At 50.7% G+C, this 15,028-nt stretch overlaps 1 protein-coding gene across 2 annotated transcripts in view; it reads left to right on the top strand.

The window, feature by feature from the left end:
* USP43 (ubiquitin specific peptidase 43) overlaps positions 1–9,987 on the top strand; it is a gene marked incomplete at its 5' end in the record, with an annotated part of 50,938 nt that extends 40,951 nt beyond the window's left edge. For both annotated transcript variants that reach the window (XM_080826475.1, XM_080826476.1), the window contains one exon: positions 8,220–9,987. In XM_080826475.1, the coding sequence (XP_080682601.1) occupies positions 8,220–9,292 (1,073 nt within the window). In that variant the 3' untranslated portion in view covers positions 9,293–9,987. The remainder of the gene's footprint in view (positions 1–8,219) is intronic.
* Between the last annotated feature and the right edge of the window lie 5,041 nt (positions 9,988–15,028).

Raw genomic sequence — 15,028 nt, forward strand, 5'->3', positions numbered from 1 at the left:
CTGTCCGAGCATTCCTCTTCCCCTCTCGTGATGGACATTTAGGGTCACATCTGGAGAACAAGAAAGGCCTTCTTTTCCAAGCTTGCCCATCCCCATCAGCGTGAGCCTCGGGCGAGCTCATAGATCATCCCGGTTCTGTCCAGTGGCGTGGGGCCTCGGGCCACTTCTCACTCGTCCCGGGCACAAAGGCATCTCACACCCACCCCCTCCCTCCCCCAGGGAGGCCAGCTTGCGAGATGGTCCAGCTTCTCAGCCTGGTGCTCAGACAGCGGTCAGGCCCAGCGTTTGAGAACCCTCCAGAGAGACAGGGCTAGGGTATCTCAGCTCGTCACCCGCATCTCCAGGAGTGTGACGTGAGAAAGCTGAGCCTTGGAAGTTACCAGTCGCCGGCTCGCCTCCTTGGAATAGGGCTTAGGGCTGCACATAGACCCCCCACTCCGTGGCTGCCTGGTGTAAATTCCAAGACCAAGTTTATTCCGCGTGGCCTCTGCAGTAGCTTGGCTTCCAAAGGGAGCGTCCCTCTCGAGGTTTGACTGAAATGGTGATGGGATTTTGGAACCTGTTGAGACAGTCGAATCCAGCCTCGTTTTCTTATTTTCTGGCCTGGGCAGGACCCGACTCCAGCATACAGGTTTTGGTGGCGGTTGGTCCCGTGCCCTGTCCCCATGGGTTTGGGGGAGAATTTTGTCACCGTCAAAAGGAATACTCAGGTTCTCTGGAGAGGAACGCGGACAGCTGGGGAGTTCTGTCTTTCCAGTAGCTATACTATTAGATTTTGAAAGGCATTTAAGTCCATTTATTTATTTTTTTAAGATTTTACTTACTTATTTGACAGAGTGCGCGCGTGCCAGAGAGCACAAGCGAGGGGGAACGGCAGAGGGAGGGCGAGAAGCAGGCTCCCTGCCGAGCAGGAAGCCCAACACAGAACTCCATCCCAGGACTCTGGGATCAGGACCTGAGCCAAAGGCAGACGCTTCACCGACCGAGCCACCCAGGCACCCTAAGTGCATTTTAACCAACAGGGATGGACCCACGTTTTGTGGGGACTGCAACTTTTGTCACTGAAGACGGGTGTAGGGAGAAGCTCTTCAAGAAGGAGGATGTGATGGGGCGCCTGGGTGGCTCAGTGGGTTAAGCCTCTGCCTTCAGCTCGGGTCATGATCTCAGGGTCCTGGGATCGAGCCCCGAGTCGGGCTCTCTGCTCAGCGAGGAGCCTGCTTCCCCCTCTCTCTGCCTCCCTCTCTGCCTACTTCTGATCTCTGTCAAATAAATAAAATCTTTAAAAAAAAGAAAAAAAGGAGGAGGATGTGAAAACACCTTACTTTTCCAAGTTTTATTTTAAAAAAAGCAAGACCCTGTGAAAAACAGTGGCTGGGGCCCTTCGCAGAAGCCCCCGCCCCGACCCAGAAAGGAGCCCTGGGACTTCATCCCTCCAGCAGACGTGCTTCTGATGGTGAATTATCCCTGTGGTTTTTATTGGGCCTTGGAGGCTTTGTTTTTCATTTTATCAGTGCTTTACTGGTTCCAGACTGTGTTATTTCTGGGTTTTATTTCCATTTTGAAGGTTATCTGGGAGTTTCAAGCATTTATGATTTTGGGAGGAGGTGATATCTCCCTTTAATTCTTTCTAATTTTATGGCTTGTGATCCCAAGAATGTGGTTTTCAAAAAAGCATTGCCTCCTTTATGACCAGGTTAAGTACACATTCATTATTTCGTCTGTCTCCTGTGTACGCATGAAATAATGCCTGTTGTGTCCTTTGGAGGGATATGAGCTTTGTGTCGTAACTGCTAAATGAGGTGCGTTGATTTTGGGATTCACTTCACCTTGTCTTTAAATTGACTTTATCAGGGACTGCCTGGCTAGGAAGGAGGTCTGTCTGTTGCAACCTTCCTGTGTGGCCGTGTTTTTAATCAAGTATCCAGAGACTTGAATAATTTGTGCTTTGTATTTTTGCTGCTTTGTTAACAGGTGTCTGTAAGCTGATGACTGTTAGGTCTTCTTTATAAACTGTTCTCATTATAATGTGGCTCTTTATCTTGCTTGATGCTTTTCATCTTAAGTTCTACTTTGTCAAGGGGCGCCTGGGTGGCTCAGTGGTTGAGGGTCCAACTTTTGATTTCTGCTCAGGTCAGGATCTCAGGGTCCTGGGATCGAGTTCTACATCCAGCTCTGGGCTCCATGGAGAGCCTTCTTGAGATCCTCTCTCCTCCCCTCTGTCCCTCCCTCTGCTTGTGCTCTCGCTCTCAAGTTAAATACAAAAAGTCTAAAAAAGAATATGCTGTATTCTTCAAGATTAGTTGTTCTGCCCTTTCCTTCTTTTTGTTTGCATTTATCTGGTATCATTTTGCTATTATCCTTTGCTTTATGAATTTTTCCTTTGGAGTTAACTTTAAGTGGTTTCCAGTAAACACTGTTGCAGTTTCATCATTTTTGTTGTTATATTTTTAATGTCAGAAATTGAGAGCCTGTCTTAAAGGGGAGCATTCAGTCCATTCATACATATTTTTTAAAGATATTATTTATTTGACAGAGAGAGAGCGTGTACAAGCAGGTGGAGTGGCAGGCAGAGGGAGAGGGAGAAGCAGGCTCCCCACTGAGCAGAGATTCTGAAGTTGGACTCAGTCCCAGGACCCTGGGATCATGACCTAGGCCAAAGGCAGATGCTTAACCGGCTGAGCCACCCAGGTGCCCCGTGTCCATTCATAGAATTTAAAGTAACAACCATAAACTTGATTTTGTTTCATTAAAAAATTTTTTTCTTATTACTTTTTTTTTCTTTTTTCCTTATTTTTGCTGAGTTGATCACGTTGCTCTTTGTTCCTTTTTTTGTTCATTTGGAAGTTCTACCCTGCTTTCCCATCTAACTCATTGTCCCTTCTTCATTCTTTTTTTGTTTTGTTTTGTTTTTTAAAGATTTTATTTATTTATTTGACAGAGATCACAAGCAGGCAGAGGCAGGCAGAGAGAGAGAAGGAAGCAGGCTCCCTGCTGAGCAGAGAGCCTGATGCAGGGCTCGATCCCAGGACCCTGAGATCATGACCTGAGCCGAAGGCAGAGGCTTAACCCGCTGAGCCACCCAGGCACCCTGTCCCTTCATTCTTCACAACGTGTACAATCAAATGCATTTCCCTGTTCTGTGCTATGAGAAGCCAGGTCGTGTTATTCTGTGTCATAGTTCATTCCCCGCAGTGAGATGAGACCTAATAATGCTTGCATGTCATCCCCCTCCCTGCGAATGAGCACTTTTTTTTTTTTTTAAGATTTTATTTATTTATTTGACAGAGAGAGAGAGAGAGAGATCACAAGTAGGCAGAGAGGCAGGCAGAGAGTGAGGGAAGCAGGCTCCCCGCTGAGCAGAGAGCCCAATGCGGGGCTGGATCCCAGGACCCTGAGACCATGACCTGAGCTGAAGGCAGAGGATTAACCCACTGAGCCACCCAGGTGCCCCAAAATGAGCACTTTGAAATGCTTTTGAGAGTTCCCTCTGGTCTGTTTTAGAAGCCCCCCTCCTCCACTTTATTCCCTCCCCTGTTAGATTCTCAGAGATGCTCCAGCCCTCGGTTTCAGGCTGTGAGCGCTGAGCCTTTCCAGATCCCACACAAGCAAACATCACTTTGTAGCCCCATCCTGAGACCCGACGGGGGTACATGGTACACGGGCGGCAGGCTCTGCGGAGCACCCCGTCTGTCTTCGTTCTGTCCTCCTCCGTCTTGAGGTCTGGGTTCTGAATCTTTCAGTGTTAGGTCAGAGTCCTTTCCAAGGGTGGGTGACACGCCCTCTCCCTCTGCGGAGGCACGGGTATTTCCTTGGACCGGAGCCTGAGTGGCCCCTTGGCTAGTTGGAGGGCTCTTGGATTAGAATTCTTCCCTATCTGTTGATGTCTGTTGATGTCTTCCCACCATCCACCGGGCCCCAGGGTTGCAGATGAGAAGCCTTTTTTTTTTTTCCCCTTCCTTCCTGAGAATCATTTGTTCTTTCTGGCTGAAAGCATTTGCGAGTCTGTCTTTGACCTTGGAATTTGGAAATTGCACCTGTATGTGGCTAGGTCTGTGTTTTTGTTCATATACAACCTACAACCCCCAGAGCCTGTCCGTCCCCAGACACAGCTTTTCTTTAGGGAAACCGTTCTTTTGTTTAATTATCATCTGGCTTTTCAAATTCCTGGTATTTGCCTGGTGGGCCCCCTGGATCCATTTTCTGCTCCTCTAGCTTTTCCCTGTGACTCTTCTGCGTCCTTTCGCTCTAAGGTGTGAGATGCTGCTTTCCCTTTATCTTTTCAGCCACTGATTTGAGTCCCAGCAGGACCCTGCGCGCCTTCAGTGCATTTACTGCGTCTTAAAACCTAGAAGACCTTTCTTCAGCCCTCTCCTGTCCTGGACGTGAATCTCCCCGAGGGCTCTTTTTCTCTGGTCTTCAAGTGGCTCTGTTTCTTTGGGGCCTTGGTCTGATGGTTCTCACGGGTCTGTTGATTCTGTGTATTTATTTAGATTTTTATTTATTTATTTGTCGGGGTGGGGGGACGTGCACAAGTAGGGGGAGCAGTAGGTAGGAGGAGAAGTAGGCTCCCTGCCGGCCGAGCAAGGAGCCCGATGTGGGACTCAATCCCAGGACCTGGGGATCCTGACCGGAGCCGAAGGCAGCTGCCCAACCAACTGAGCCACCCAGGTGTCCCGGTTCTGTTGATTCTTACTCTCTGGCTCCCAGACCCCCTTCCACGTGTTGTGTTTTTTTTTTGTTTCTGCCCATTGGGGCTCCCTCGTTCTTGGAGTGATGGAAGGGGCGGTGGCCCTTGGCTCCCAAGGCAGCAGCCCTTTCCCCCTTGCCAGCCTCATCCTACTGGCCTCGTCACAGAGGTGGAGGAGGCTCAGCCATGGATCTTGTCCTCACCCTCTAGGGGGACCAGAGGACAGTCTGGGGGTCAGGCTTGCCCCAGGTTGCCTCTGCAAGCAGAGACGAAAATGTCTCCAAATGCAGATGGGGGCAGAGGATGAAAACCCTTAGTGGAGAGCCTCTTCTCCCTTGGTTACAGCCTTGGTGGTCTGTTTGCTGCTTCCCTGACCCACCAAGCTCACTAGTGCCACAGGGCCTTTGAACTTGCTGTTCCCTCTGCCAGGAGGCTATTTCCCCCCAGTCTCCACATGGCTTCCTCCTCCCTTTCCCTCAGGTCTCTCCTCCCTCCTCTGTCGCTGACCACACTACACCCCCTCATTCTTTGTCATAGCTCTCAGCACTACATTCCACGATAGCAAACATTGTTGCTTTCTGGCAAACCCCCTTGGGGACAGGCACTTTGGGCTCTTTTCCCCACAGCTGTATTCCCAGCACCGGAAACAGTCCTTGGCACCCAGCAGGCTCTCGTTACGTGTCCCTTGACTGCGTCAGGGGGTGGCTCTAAGAGGCACAGTGGAAACCCTTGCACAGACTGAGACCAGTGGACCCGGAGGCTGGTCCTGTTGTAGGGGGACTAAGGATGGCTGGGGGGAGCCCACCCCTGCTCACAGCACGCATCAGGAGGTCAGACTGATGCCTGATTTCATTAGCCAAGGATACAGAGTCGCATGGGAACAGATAGGGCATTTCCTAGGGCAGCATCTGTCATTCCCAGAGGCACGGTGCAGGCGGGGCTGCCGGCGGGGGCCGTGCGCTCCAGTTGCCCAGCTGCCACCTGTGTGAGGAGGCCTCACGGGACCTGGGAGGCCCATCAGGCAGGCCCTGGGGCTTCTATAACCTTCAGGAAGGACTTAACTACTTATGTCTTCCATGTGGCTTAAGGCTCTAGGCCCTTCCTGGTTCTCAAGCTGATCAAGCATGAACAAGGCCACAATTCCAGGGTGGGGAAGAACCCTCGCTTGGGCATCTCTGAACGCCACCTCTGCCTCCGGCTCCCGGCCTCCAGGAGGTCCCCCAGGGACGAGCAGGGGGAGCAGCCTCCCCTCCCCCAGAAGGGAGAGCTCCGTGAACAGTAAGCATCAGCGTGGGCTCTTTCTAGTCCCTTCCGTCTGTACACCACGCCCACCGTGCCTCCCCTGCTGCCGTCTGGAGAAAGAGGAGGAAGGGCTCGTGTGGGCATCTGCAGTCCCCGTGCAAGGGAGCTGCAGGGGCGACATGGGCCGGGCCCCCGGCCTTTCATCCAGGAAGAGGGGCCGCACTGCCAAGCCACCTGCCAGGCCGCCGACTGTGTCCTCTTGTCCTGAAAAGCTGAAAGTCACAGCTTTGTCCTCCAAATAAAAGCTTCCCTTTCTACCCTTCCCAGGGTTGTGGGCAAAAAAACATGTATGTCTCAGACCCCAGGATGGGAACTTAATGGGGGAGCAACAGGGTCCATCGAAATTGAAGCTGCGAGCTATTTTGGGTGACATTATGTCTCTTGCTGACCGATCTGAGGTAATGCTTTAAAGAAAATAATACCATGTGAAAAAAAAATTATTAAAAGCCACCAGAATGGTCCAGGGCAGGTAAAATTCCCCAGGAACCTCTGAGATGCTGTCATACGCCTCCAGGCACCAGTGCGCACTGGGCTCTGCCTTCCCATCATCTCTTCCCCGGGAGCCTAGGTGGTGGTACATCCCCAGCCGGCATGCCCCAAGCTGTCGCCCGTCCCCTGAGAACCCTGGGTCCCTCTGCCTCAAGTTCATCCCAGTTGGCTGTGCTGACAACGGGGGTGTTGTATGGAGGAGGGGTAGGGCTGCTCTCGTGTTCACCGGTGAGTGTGTCAGCTGTGGGCCAAAGGCTGTGTGGTTGATGTCAGGTCTTCATTGAAATGCACGTGACTGTCGCTGCACCGTATCATTCGTGTGGGTAAAGTTTTTTTTTTTTTCCCCTCTGCAATGACAGGCATCTTAGACATCAAGGCAGTATAATGACCGATTGCTTTTTGCATTTATCATTATGTTAAAATACACAGAACAAAGTTTATCATTTTGACCATTTTAAGCACACATTTCAGGTGTTCACATCCATCCCTGTGACTCTTTTCATCTTGTAGATCTGAAAGTCTGCCCATTTCACAGTAACACGACACCCTCCCCTTCCCTGCGCCCCTGGCCACCACCTGCACACTTTCTGTCTCTCTGGTTTCGACCCTTCTGAGCTCCTCATGCAGGGAAATCATGCAGTGTTTGTCGTTTTGGGACTGACTATGGAGGTTGCTCGAGACTCCATATGAATTTCAAGATGGGTTTTTTTGGTGTCCGTAAAAATCCCCGTTGGGATTTTGATGGGGATTGTGCTGACGCTGTAGATCGGTTGCTTTGGGTAATGTCATTTTAGCAATATTAAGCCTTCGAGTCCATGAACATGGGGTGCCTTTCATTTCTGTCTTTAATTTCTTTCTTCTTAATGTTTGTAGTGTTGTACAAGTCTTTCACCCCTTACAGTTAATTCCCAAGTATTTTTATTCCTTTTGATGCCATTGTCAATGGAAGTGTTTTCCTAACTATTTCTTAAGAAAAAATATACAGCCATAGTTATCTGTGTATTCCCTTTAGAAACAGTAAGATTTAGGAAAGAATTAAAAAGAAAATCAACCATACACAGCATCCCAGGGCCCCCTCGGTGCCTTGTCAGTTTAGTGTTTATCGCTCCAGACGTGTTCATATGTTTTCACGTGCATGTATCACAAACACGTGTGCAAGTGGGATCACACGGTTTTTCTAGACTCTCATTTCACATTACACATCAAAAATGTGTTTCCAACTACAGACAGGTGCTTTGAAACACATAGTGAAGACAGTAAGTGGCAGCTCTGATAAAACTAAATGCACATTTGATTTATTTTTTAGCCCAGGATAGGATATCTGAGTCTTGCACTTGAAAAGTACAAGCACCTAATTTGACCTGGAAAAGGAGGGACTTTTGCTGAGCATTCTGCTTTGTGCAAATACTCAGCTATAAATGAAAATGATGCTCTGCCGTAGGGCTAGATGCCTCCAAGACTGGGCTTGACCTGGAGTCTGGGCTGTCTGGGCACGTAGCTCCCTTTTTTGGCACTGTCTTGGCTTCGAATAGGTAAATGGATTCCACGGGACAGCGGGTGCACACATGAGTGCTCCCAAGAGCTAGAACCCTGGGGTCCTGCTCCCTGCTGTGTCCCTGACGCCCAGTGCTGCCTGATGCATCAGAGATCTCAGCCCATGTCTGTTCGACGACAGGCATCACAGTCACTTAGTGCACCTGGAGGGAAATTTGGCCACTGATGTTCTTGGTGTCTCTTTCAGGAGGGTTGACGTCCAAGCCTTTGGTACGGGGCGTACGAGGTCGAAGCATCAGCATGAAGGAGCCCACCCCTTCCAGAGCCAAGCAGGGGCCCTTCAAGACCATGCCCCTCCGATGGTCTTTTAGACCCAGGGAGAAACCCCTGGGTGCGTCTGTCGAGCTGGTGGAGTACTTGGAGTCCAGGCGGAGGCCCCGATCCACGAGCCAGTCCATTGTGCCACTGTTGATGGGCTCTGCCGGCGAGGACGTGAAGTCAGACGCCGTCGGCTCTGCTAAGGGCGAAGAGGGTGGGCGAGCCACTGAGAGGGCACCGACTGGAGTGCCCTGCCCCTCGAGCCACGCCAGCCCCTCTGCAGCCCCCAGAGTCCCAGATGGTCTGAACGCAGCGAGGAAAGCCAAGGAACATGAAAGTCAGGAGATCAGGCTTCCCAAACAGTTTGACCTGCCCCTCGTGGTGATGCCTTCAGTGGGGACTGAGAAACGAGCCCGGCCCGAGGGCCAGAAGACCGCGAACTGCGAGGGAAGTAGCCAGGCAGGGAGCCACGGCAGGGTACCCTCCCCGACCAAGGAGCCTCTGGGCCCTGCGGTGTTACCTAGAAACAGCGCAGACAACCGCCAGAATGCCTTAGCCAGGATGAGGGCCAGTGTGGAGGCCAGAGACCCCGAGGCAGACAGATTCCCACAGGGGACCCTCACCCTGCTGAGATCTGTGTTTTGGAAGAAGGAGCACAAGCATAACAGGGCGGAGGCGGCACTCCGGGCGTCCCCCGTGTCCCTGGCGAGCAGCAGGCTGAGCCCGGCTGTGGATGAGCACGCCCGAGGCTCCTCTCCTTCCTTCCAGATCCGAGAGAGCCTGGCCAGGGCGCCCGCCAGCTGCCTGGAGAGGGACGTCTGGTCAGCACCCAGCTCTCTCCGCCTCCCTCGCAAAGCTGGCAGGCCCACGAGGACCAGTGCCCTGGGCCCGTCACAGAGGACAGTTCCTGGGGACCACACTCCTGTTGGCACCTTGCAGAAGGTGAAATACCACACCCTTTCCTTAAGCCGGAAGAAAACGTTACCTGAGTCCAGTTTTTGATGGTGTGTTCCAGCCACCCCCACCCCCTGCCCCTGCCAAGCTGGTGAGCCTCGAGACAGAGCAGCTGCAAGAAGCTTGTGTTGTGTCAAGAGTGGGCTTTCTGGAAGCCAGTTGTCTTGTGACCCCTGAAAATTAAAAAAAAAAATTTTTTTTTTGGTCCCCGCCTCTAGATCTCCAACATAGCATGTCCAAATACCTTCCTGTACCGTTGGGTGCTTTCATACGCGTCAGCCACGAGATGGTGCTGTTGAGTCAACATTACCGGTTCAGGGCAAGAAGGGATTTGTTTCCCTAATTCCCCGGCCTGAGGACATCCTGGGGAGAGAGATTCCAACTTCCAACGTGGCCCAGTTTGACAGCATATAACCCTGCAGAGAAGCCTCGTAAATCGGAGCCTAAGACATCAAATCAGTTCTTGCCACTGGCTTCTCTTTCTCAAATCTCTAATGCTTCTCTGGGATAAAGCCTTCAAGATGCCGTCAGTGACCTTTAGGCAGGATCCGGGGAGAGATGAACAGAAGTGATTGAGATCATAGAAAGATATTTAATATATAGCAAAATAATTATATTACTGTTTTTCAAGGTATTTAAAAAAAAAGAACTATTTTGATACTAGGAATAGAAGTTCTCTTTAAGAAAAAATTAAGTATGAGATCTGTGTACAGTTTTAATAAAAGCCCATTGGTGAAACATGCAGATGGCTCTCTGAGTTATTCACGTTTAACAACTGATCTTTTTTTTTTCCCCTGAAGATTATAATTTTAAGTTCTCTCTGCACCCAGTGTGGGACTCGAATCCACAACTCTGAGATCAGGAGTTGCCTAGGCTGGCCAGGCGCCCCGACCAGTGATCTCGTTCTGTTCCCGCTGTGCCGGGTTGGCTCAGTGCTGTCGATACCCAAGTAGTGACCTGAGTTGTGCCTGAAATTTTAAATAAATTGACTTTGCTCTCTTTAAAGAAATGGGAGTCCCCTCAGGTCTCTATCTGGAGGGCTCATACTTACGAGGTCTGAGAGTCTGAGTCTGTCCCCACACGCTGGTAGTCGACCGCCCTGTTTCCTCGTGCTTTATTCTCTCCTTTCTAGGTGCTCTGACAAATATCCTGTCACTAAGTCCTACTGGGAAGCTGCTACGCCTGACCCTGGGTCTGTACTTAGTCTGTTTTGTAGAAATACTTCCTCTCCGATGGGAACCAGTTGTACAAAACATTAGACTCCAGAAATGAAGTTTTCTTCATACCTATTGTGTGACTCATTGGTATGTCTCTGCTACTTTTATTTTTTTCCTTAAGAAGGAAGAATGAGCTCTTTTTTTTCTCCCTAGTGAGAAAGACTCCTTTTTTTTTTTTTCCCAAGATTTTATTTATTTTAGAGAGAGTGAGCCAGGGGAGGGGCAGAGAGAGAGGGAAGAACTCAAGCAGACTGCACTTGAGTGCGGAGCCCAACCAGGGGCTCAATCCCATGACCCTGAGACCCTGAGATCATGACCGTAGCAGGAATCAAGTCAGATGCTTAATTGACTGACCCAGCCAGGTGGCCCGCAAAAGCTGGGAGGACGCAGCCGCTTGACCCCACAGGGAGACATGGAGGCCAGTAGACCGGTGCGCTTGCATTTCAAAAGGCATCCAGGTTCTCAAGTGTGAGTTGATGAGTCTTCAGGCAACGTGCGCCACACGTGTCCTCGTGGGCTAGGGGAGTCTAGGAATCCCGCTCTTTCCAGTTCTTTCTCCCCTGGTGGTGCTCATTTGTCATCTTTGGCTCCCATGCCCTTCTAAGGTCAGTCTCCCTTCCTTGGTCCTCTTGGGGACTGGGTGATGACTCAGATGTGTACCCTGTTGGCTTCTCCCCTAGAAAATCTCAACTTTTGGGATCCCCTTGGATACCATGAGCAGGTCCCAAGTGTTAGTGGTGGTGTCCGTAATGCACCACGGGCTGGAGCGTCTTCCCTGGGTGCCAGATTTGGACGTTTAGTAAGAGACAATGACACATGGACCTTGGTGGCTATGTCTGCCATCCCAGGTCTTCCACGGGGATGCCCGAGACCCCTCGGTGTCCCCTTCTCTGAGCCTGCTTTTCCCTCTATAGGAGCCTGGTAAGAAAGGCTGTGAGAATAAGTGTCTGGGAAAGGATTTTGATCTTTCCAGAATGAATCTCAATCGTTTTCCCTCCAGGAAAATTGGTCTGTTCCTTAAGCCTTGTTTTCTTATTCTTTTAACAAGTGAGCAAAATTTCTGAGGGAAATCGAGCTGTAGCACCCTATTTTGGAAGTCACAGTTAATGTAAATTGGACAAAGTTGGAGGCATCGACCTGTTGATGGGTTCCTATGAGATTTATTGGTCCTTCAAACATCCCCTCCAGCCCCCAATTTTCTACCTGAGTGGACAAGATAAGAAAAGAGTCTCGGGGCACTTGGGTGGCTCATTTGGTTAAGTTTCCAACTCTTGATTTGGGCTCAGGTTATGATCTCAGAGTCGTGGGATCGAGCCCCACGTCTGCGCTTAGTGCAGAATCTTGAGATTCCCTCACCCCTCCCCCTGCCCCCCACTTGTGCTCTTCCTCTCTCAACAATAAGTAAACCTTTTAAATAAAAAGGGGTTTCTAGTGAGAGCCCTGCTCTGAATAGGTTAAGAAGGTGTGTGTAATCGCATTCAATGGTGGAAATAGGCTAGTCACACTCCCTTCCGAGTCCCCGTCTCTGCGCTGTGCAGAAAAGGACTCTCTAGACTGACACCTGCCTGTGGTGAATCAGCCCCACCAAAGAAACACGCCGAGGTGGTCGGAGAAACGGGTCGGAGGGGCACCAGCTCCAAACCTGGGTGTGGAGAATTAGAAATAACTCACCCCGCAGTGACCCACTTCTGGCTTTCTATAGCTGAATTCTGAAATGTTCTCCCTATCTGTGGCTGTCTGTTATGATGCCGTGGATGGAGGTTCATCTCCGTGGCCCTCTCTGGTCCCCAAATACATCCACAGGGACACCCGCATCACTTGTGACATCATGATGACGTCACAATAGGGCCGAAGGTTTCTGTGGTCACATGTTTTCCTGCAGAGAAAGGCAGTCCCCGATCGGACGCAGACATAACCAGCTGTGGTGCAGGACCAAGACGGGCTCGGTGTCTTCACAGGATGGAGGATGGAAATTAAGGGTAATTCCACTCTGACCAGAGCACTGCGTTTGGGGATTCTCGCTTAGACAACATGAGACTTTGGACCGATAGAAGGACCGGACCTGAGTCACTTCTCAGATGGTCCGAGCAGCCACTTGGGAGCCCCAGCCGGACACTGAACCAGATCCTCCCCGACCCCGGACCTGAGTCTTGACTTACCCTGAGAGACCAGACCCTGGTGCCGGGCCGCCTGGCGTTCCAAGCCCCTGTGTGGCTGTTTGAGTTTAGGAAGTTAGTTTAGCTCTGCCATGGTTCATAGAGTTCCTTCTCTGTGAAGTGGGGATAACAACAGGACGGGATCCATCAGGTGGTTGAGGGTACGAAGGGAGCTAGTTAGCAAACATTAGTTAATCCCTGTTACGACGGCTCTGAGCTGCCTGGAGACGATCCGAGTCAGTCGTGCTCTGAGAACCAGAGGTCCTCCCAGTCCTCGGAACCAGCTGGTTTACAGTATCATAGGGTGACAGAGGGTAGATCCCAAGAGGGCTAGTGGGAGACATTCACAGGACGCTGGGTAAATACTTCCGTTGATGTATAATTGATTCTGGAGGTTTGAAAACCTTCTGTTCCACTGCCTTAGAAATGGACTAAAGTTGACTCCGTTTTTAGAGATCCTGGAACTTCATCTGTCTGCCGTTCCAGCCCATTTAGGGGCCATATTTATTTTTGTCCCTGGCCGAACCCAGGCAGTTCCTACCCGGGGAATTTTCTGAACTGAGATATTGACGAGTCAGCTGGCCGTGTCATGCTCATGAAATCACTTTGACGTTACCCAAAATTCTAGTTTCCTTCAGGGGGTTCAACCCCACGTGCAGGGTCACGGCCAGCAGGCGCTATTCAAGCAAAGGACTCCCAGACATGTTCCTGTCCTCCTAGCCACATCCCAGAATTCCCCCCGACAGGCTGGTTTTAAGTGGGCTGGCGTGCAGGTGCCTGGAGCATCCCGGTGGCTGGGGCCGTGTCACACGCTCTTTCGTCAGACCTAGGTCAGCCAAGCTACACAGACTGAGCACGTCCACCCTCCAGAAGGAAAACGCAGGTGCTCTTTGCCTAAGATGGGAATCCTGGCAGACACTTTGGCTCACGGCCCCTGCCGTGGGCACCCGGAATGTTTCTTACTCCATTTACTCCATTTACTGTCCACCTGACACCTCTGTTTCTTCTCCCCTTCTTCCCATGTCTTTGCTCATTGATCAAGGGCTCTCCAATTCGGTCCATCCAGCACATGAACAGCCCCATTAGTGTCTAAATCACAAAGGTGGGAGAGATCAAATTTAAAGAACACTCCACTGTCAAAAAAGTGGTCTGACCCATGTGTCCGGTAGGGATGCTCGCTTTTCTCCTTCCCTAGGATGGGAAGTACAAATAGAGTTATGCAAGCGACCAACAGCCTTTCTGTAGAGGTTCCAAGTTCAAATTCAGGGTTTGCTATTAGGAGGCCTCATGGCCTGTACATGGATATCTTGGGGCCTTGGTCTGTTCATCAGTGTAATGGGAACTCAGTCGTGGCGTGCCGGGTGGGCTCACACCAGCTCCTGGAAGCCCACTGTTAAATATTCTGGAAAGTCACCAGGCACCTGTAGTTGAAATCAGTCATGGTGCAATTATTTACAGGATAGAAATCAGCAAATGCTGCAAATCAGGCCTTCCCCACCTCCCCTTCCTCTCCTGGAGAGCCAGTCTGCCAGGACACCACTGAAATTATGATACCATCCCTTGTTATTTTCATGGGATCATTCAGGAAAATGGATCTGAATGCTGGAAAGTGAGTGTATACCAAGCAGTCACGAGTCTGTGCTTTGGAACCAGCCAATCATGGCCTCAAACCCTGCCACTTCCCAGCTGGAGACCCGGGGCCACTTACTTCATTGGTCTGCACCAGAGTTCCATCACGGGAGGGGACAATGATAATACACCCAGCTTGTGGTGCCGACGAAGGAACTGAATGCGTTAACAGTGGGCGCTAGTAACATTGAACAAGAAACGGTCACCGTGCTTTGCAAGGGATCAAGCACCAATCATTGAGAAAAGATTATTAAGAGGAGCAGGAACCTTCTCTGATTTACGTGGAGGGTTTCATAGACCGTCAGAACTGATCACCTACTTGCACACCAGTTGGTGATGCTTTTTGGATACATTCCAACATGGTGGGTGCCTCCAGTCGGGCTGGCAAGCCTGCTCTTGGCAGATCTGTCTTAGAACTATATTCCTCTGCATCAGAGACTGGAAATCTGCAGGGTCGGGACAGCCTGTGGTCCTTCGTGCTCTGGGTGCAGAGAGCTATGTGACTTTGGAGGAGAAGGAGGACCTCCAATTTCCCAGCTTGTCTTAGAAGGCGCATTCCCAAAAGGAAGACATACGGATTTAAGTAGGTTGGATTCTAGAACACGTACTTCTTAGAGGGTAAGTTCTAGTCTTTCAGAGACCGCCCTGAATCTGTTGCTTTCTCTAGCTTCTAGCCTCCATGGGCATAACTTGATAGCTGGCAGCCCTAGCTCTGAGTATTAGCTTCAGGAGGTAAACCAGGACCACCACCCCACCAAGCAATGTTTACTCCTGCATTCCCG

Source organism: Martes martes, assembly GCF_963455335.1.
Source record: "Martes martes genome assembly, chromosome: 16".
NCBI lineage: Eukaryota > Metazoa > Chordata > Mammalia > Carnivora > Mustelidae > Martes > Martes martes.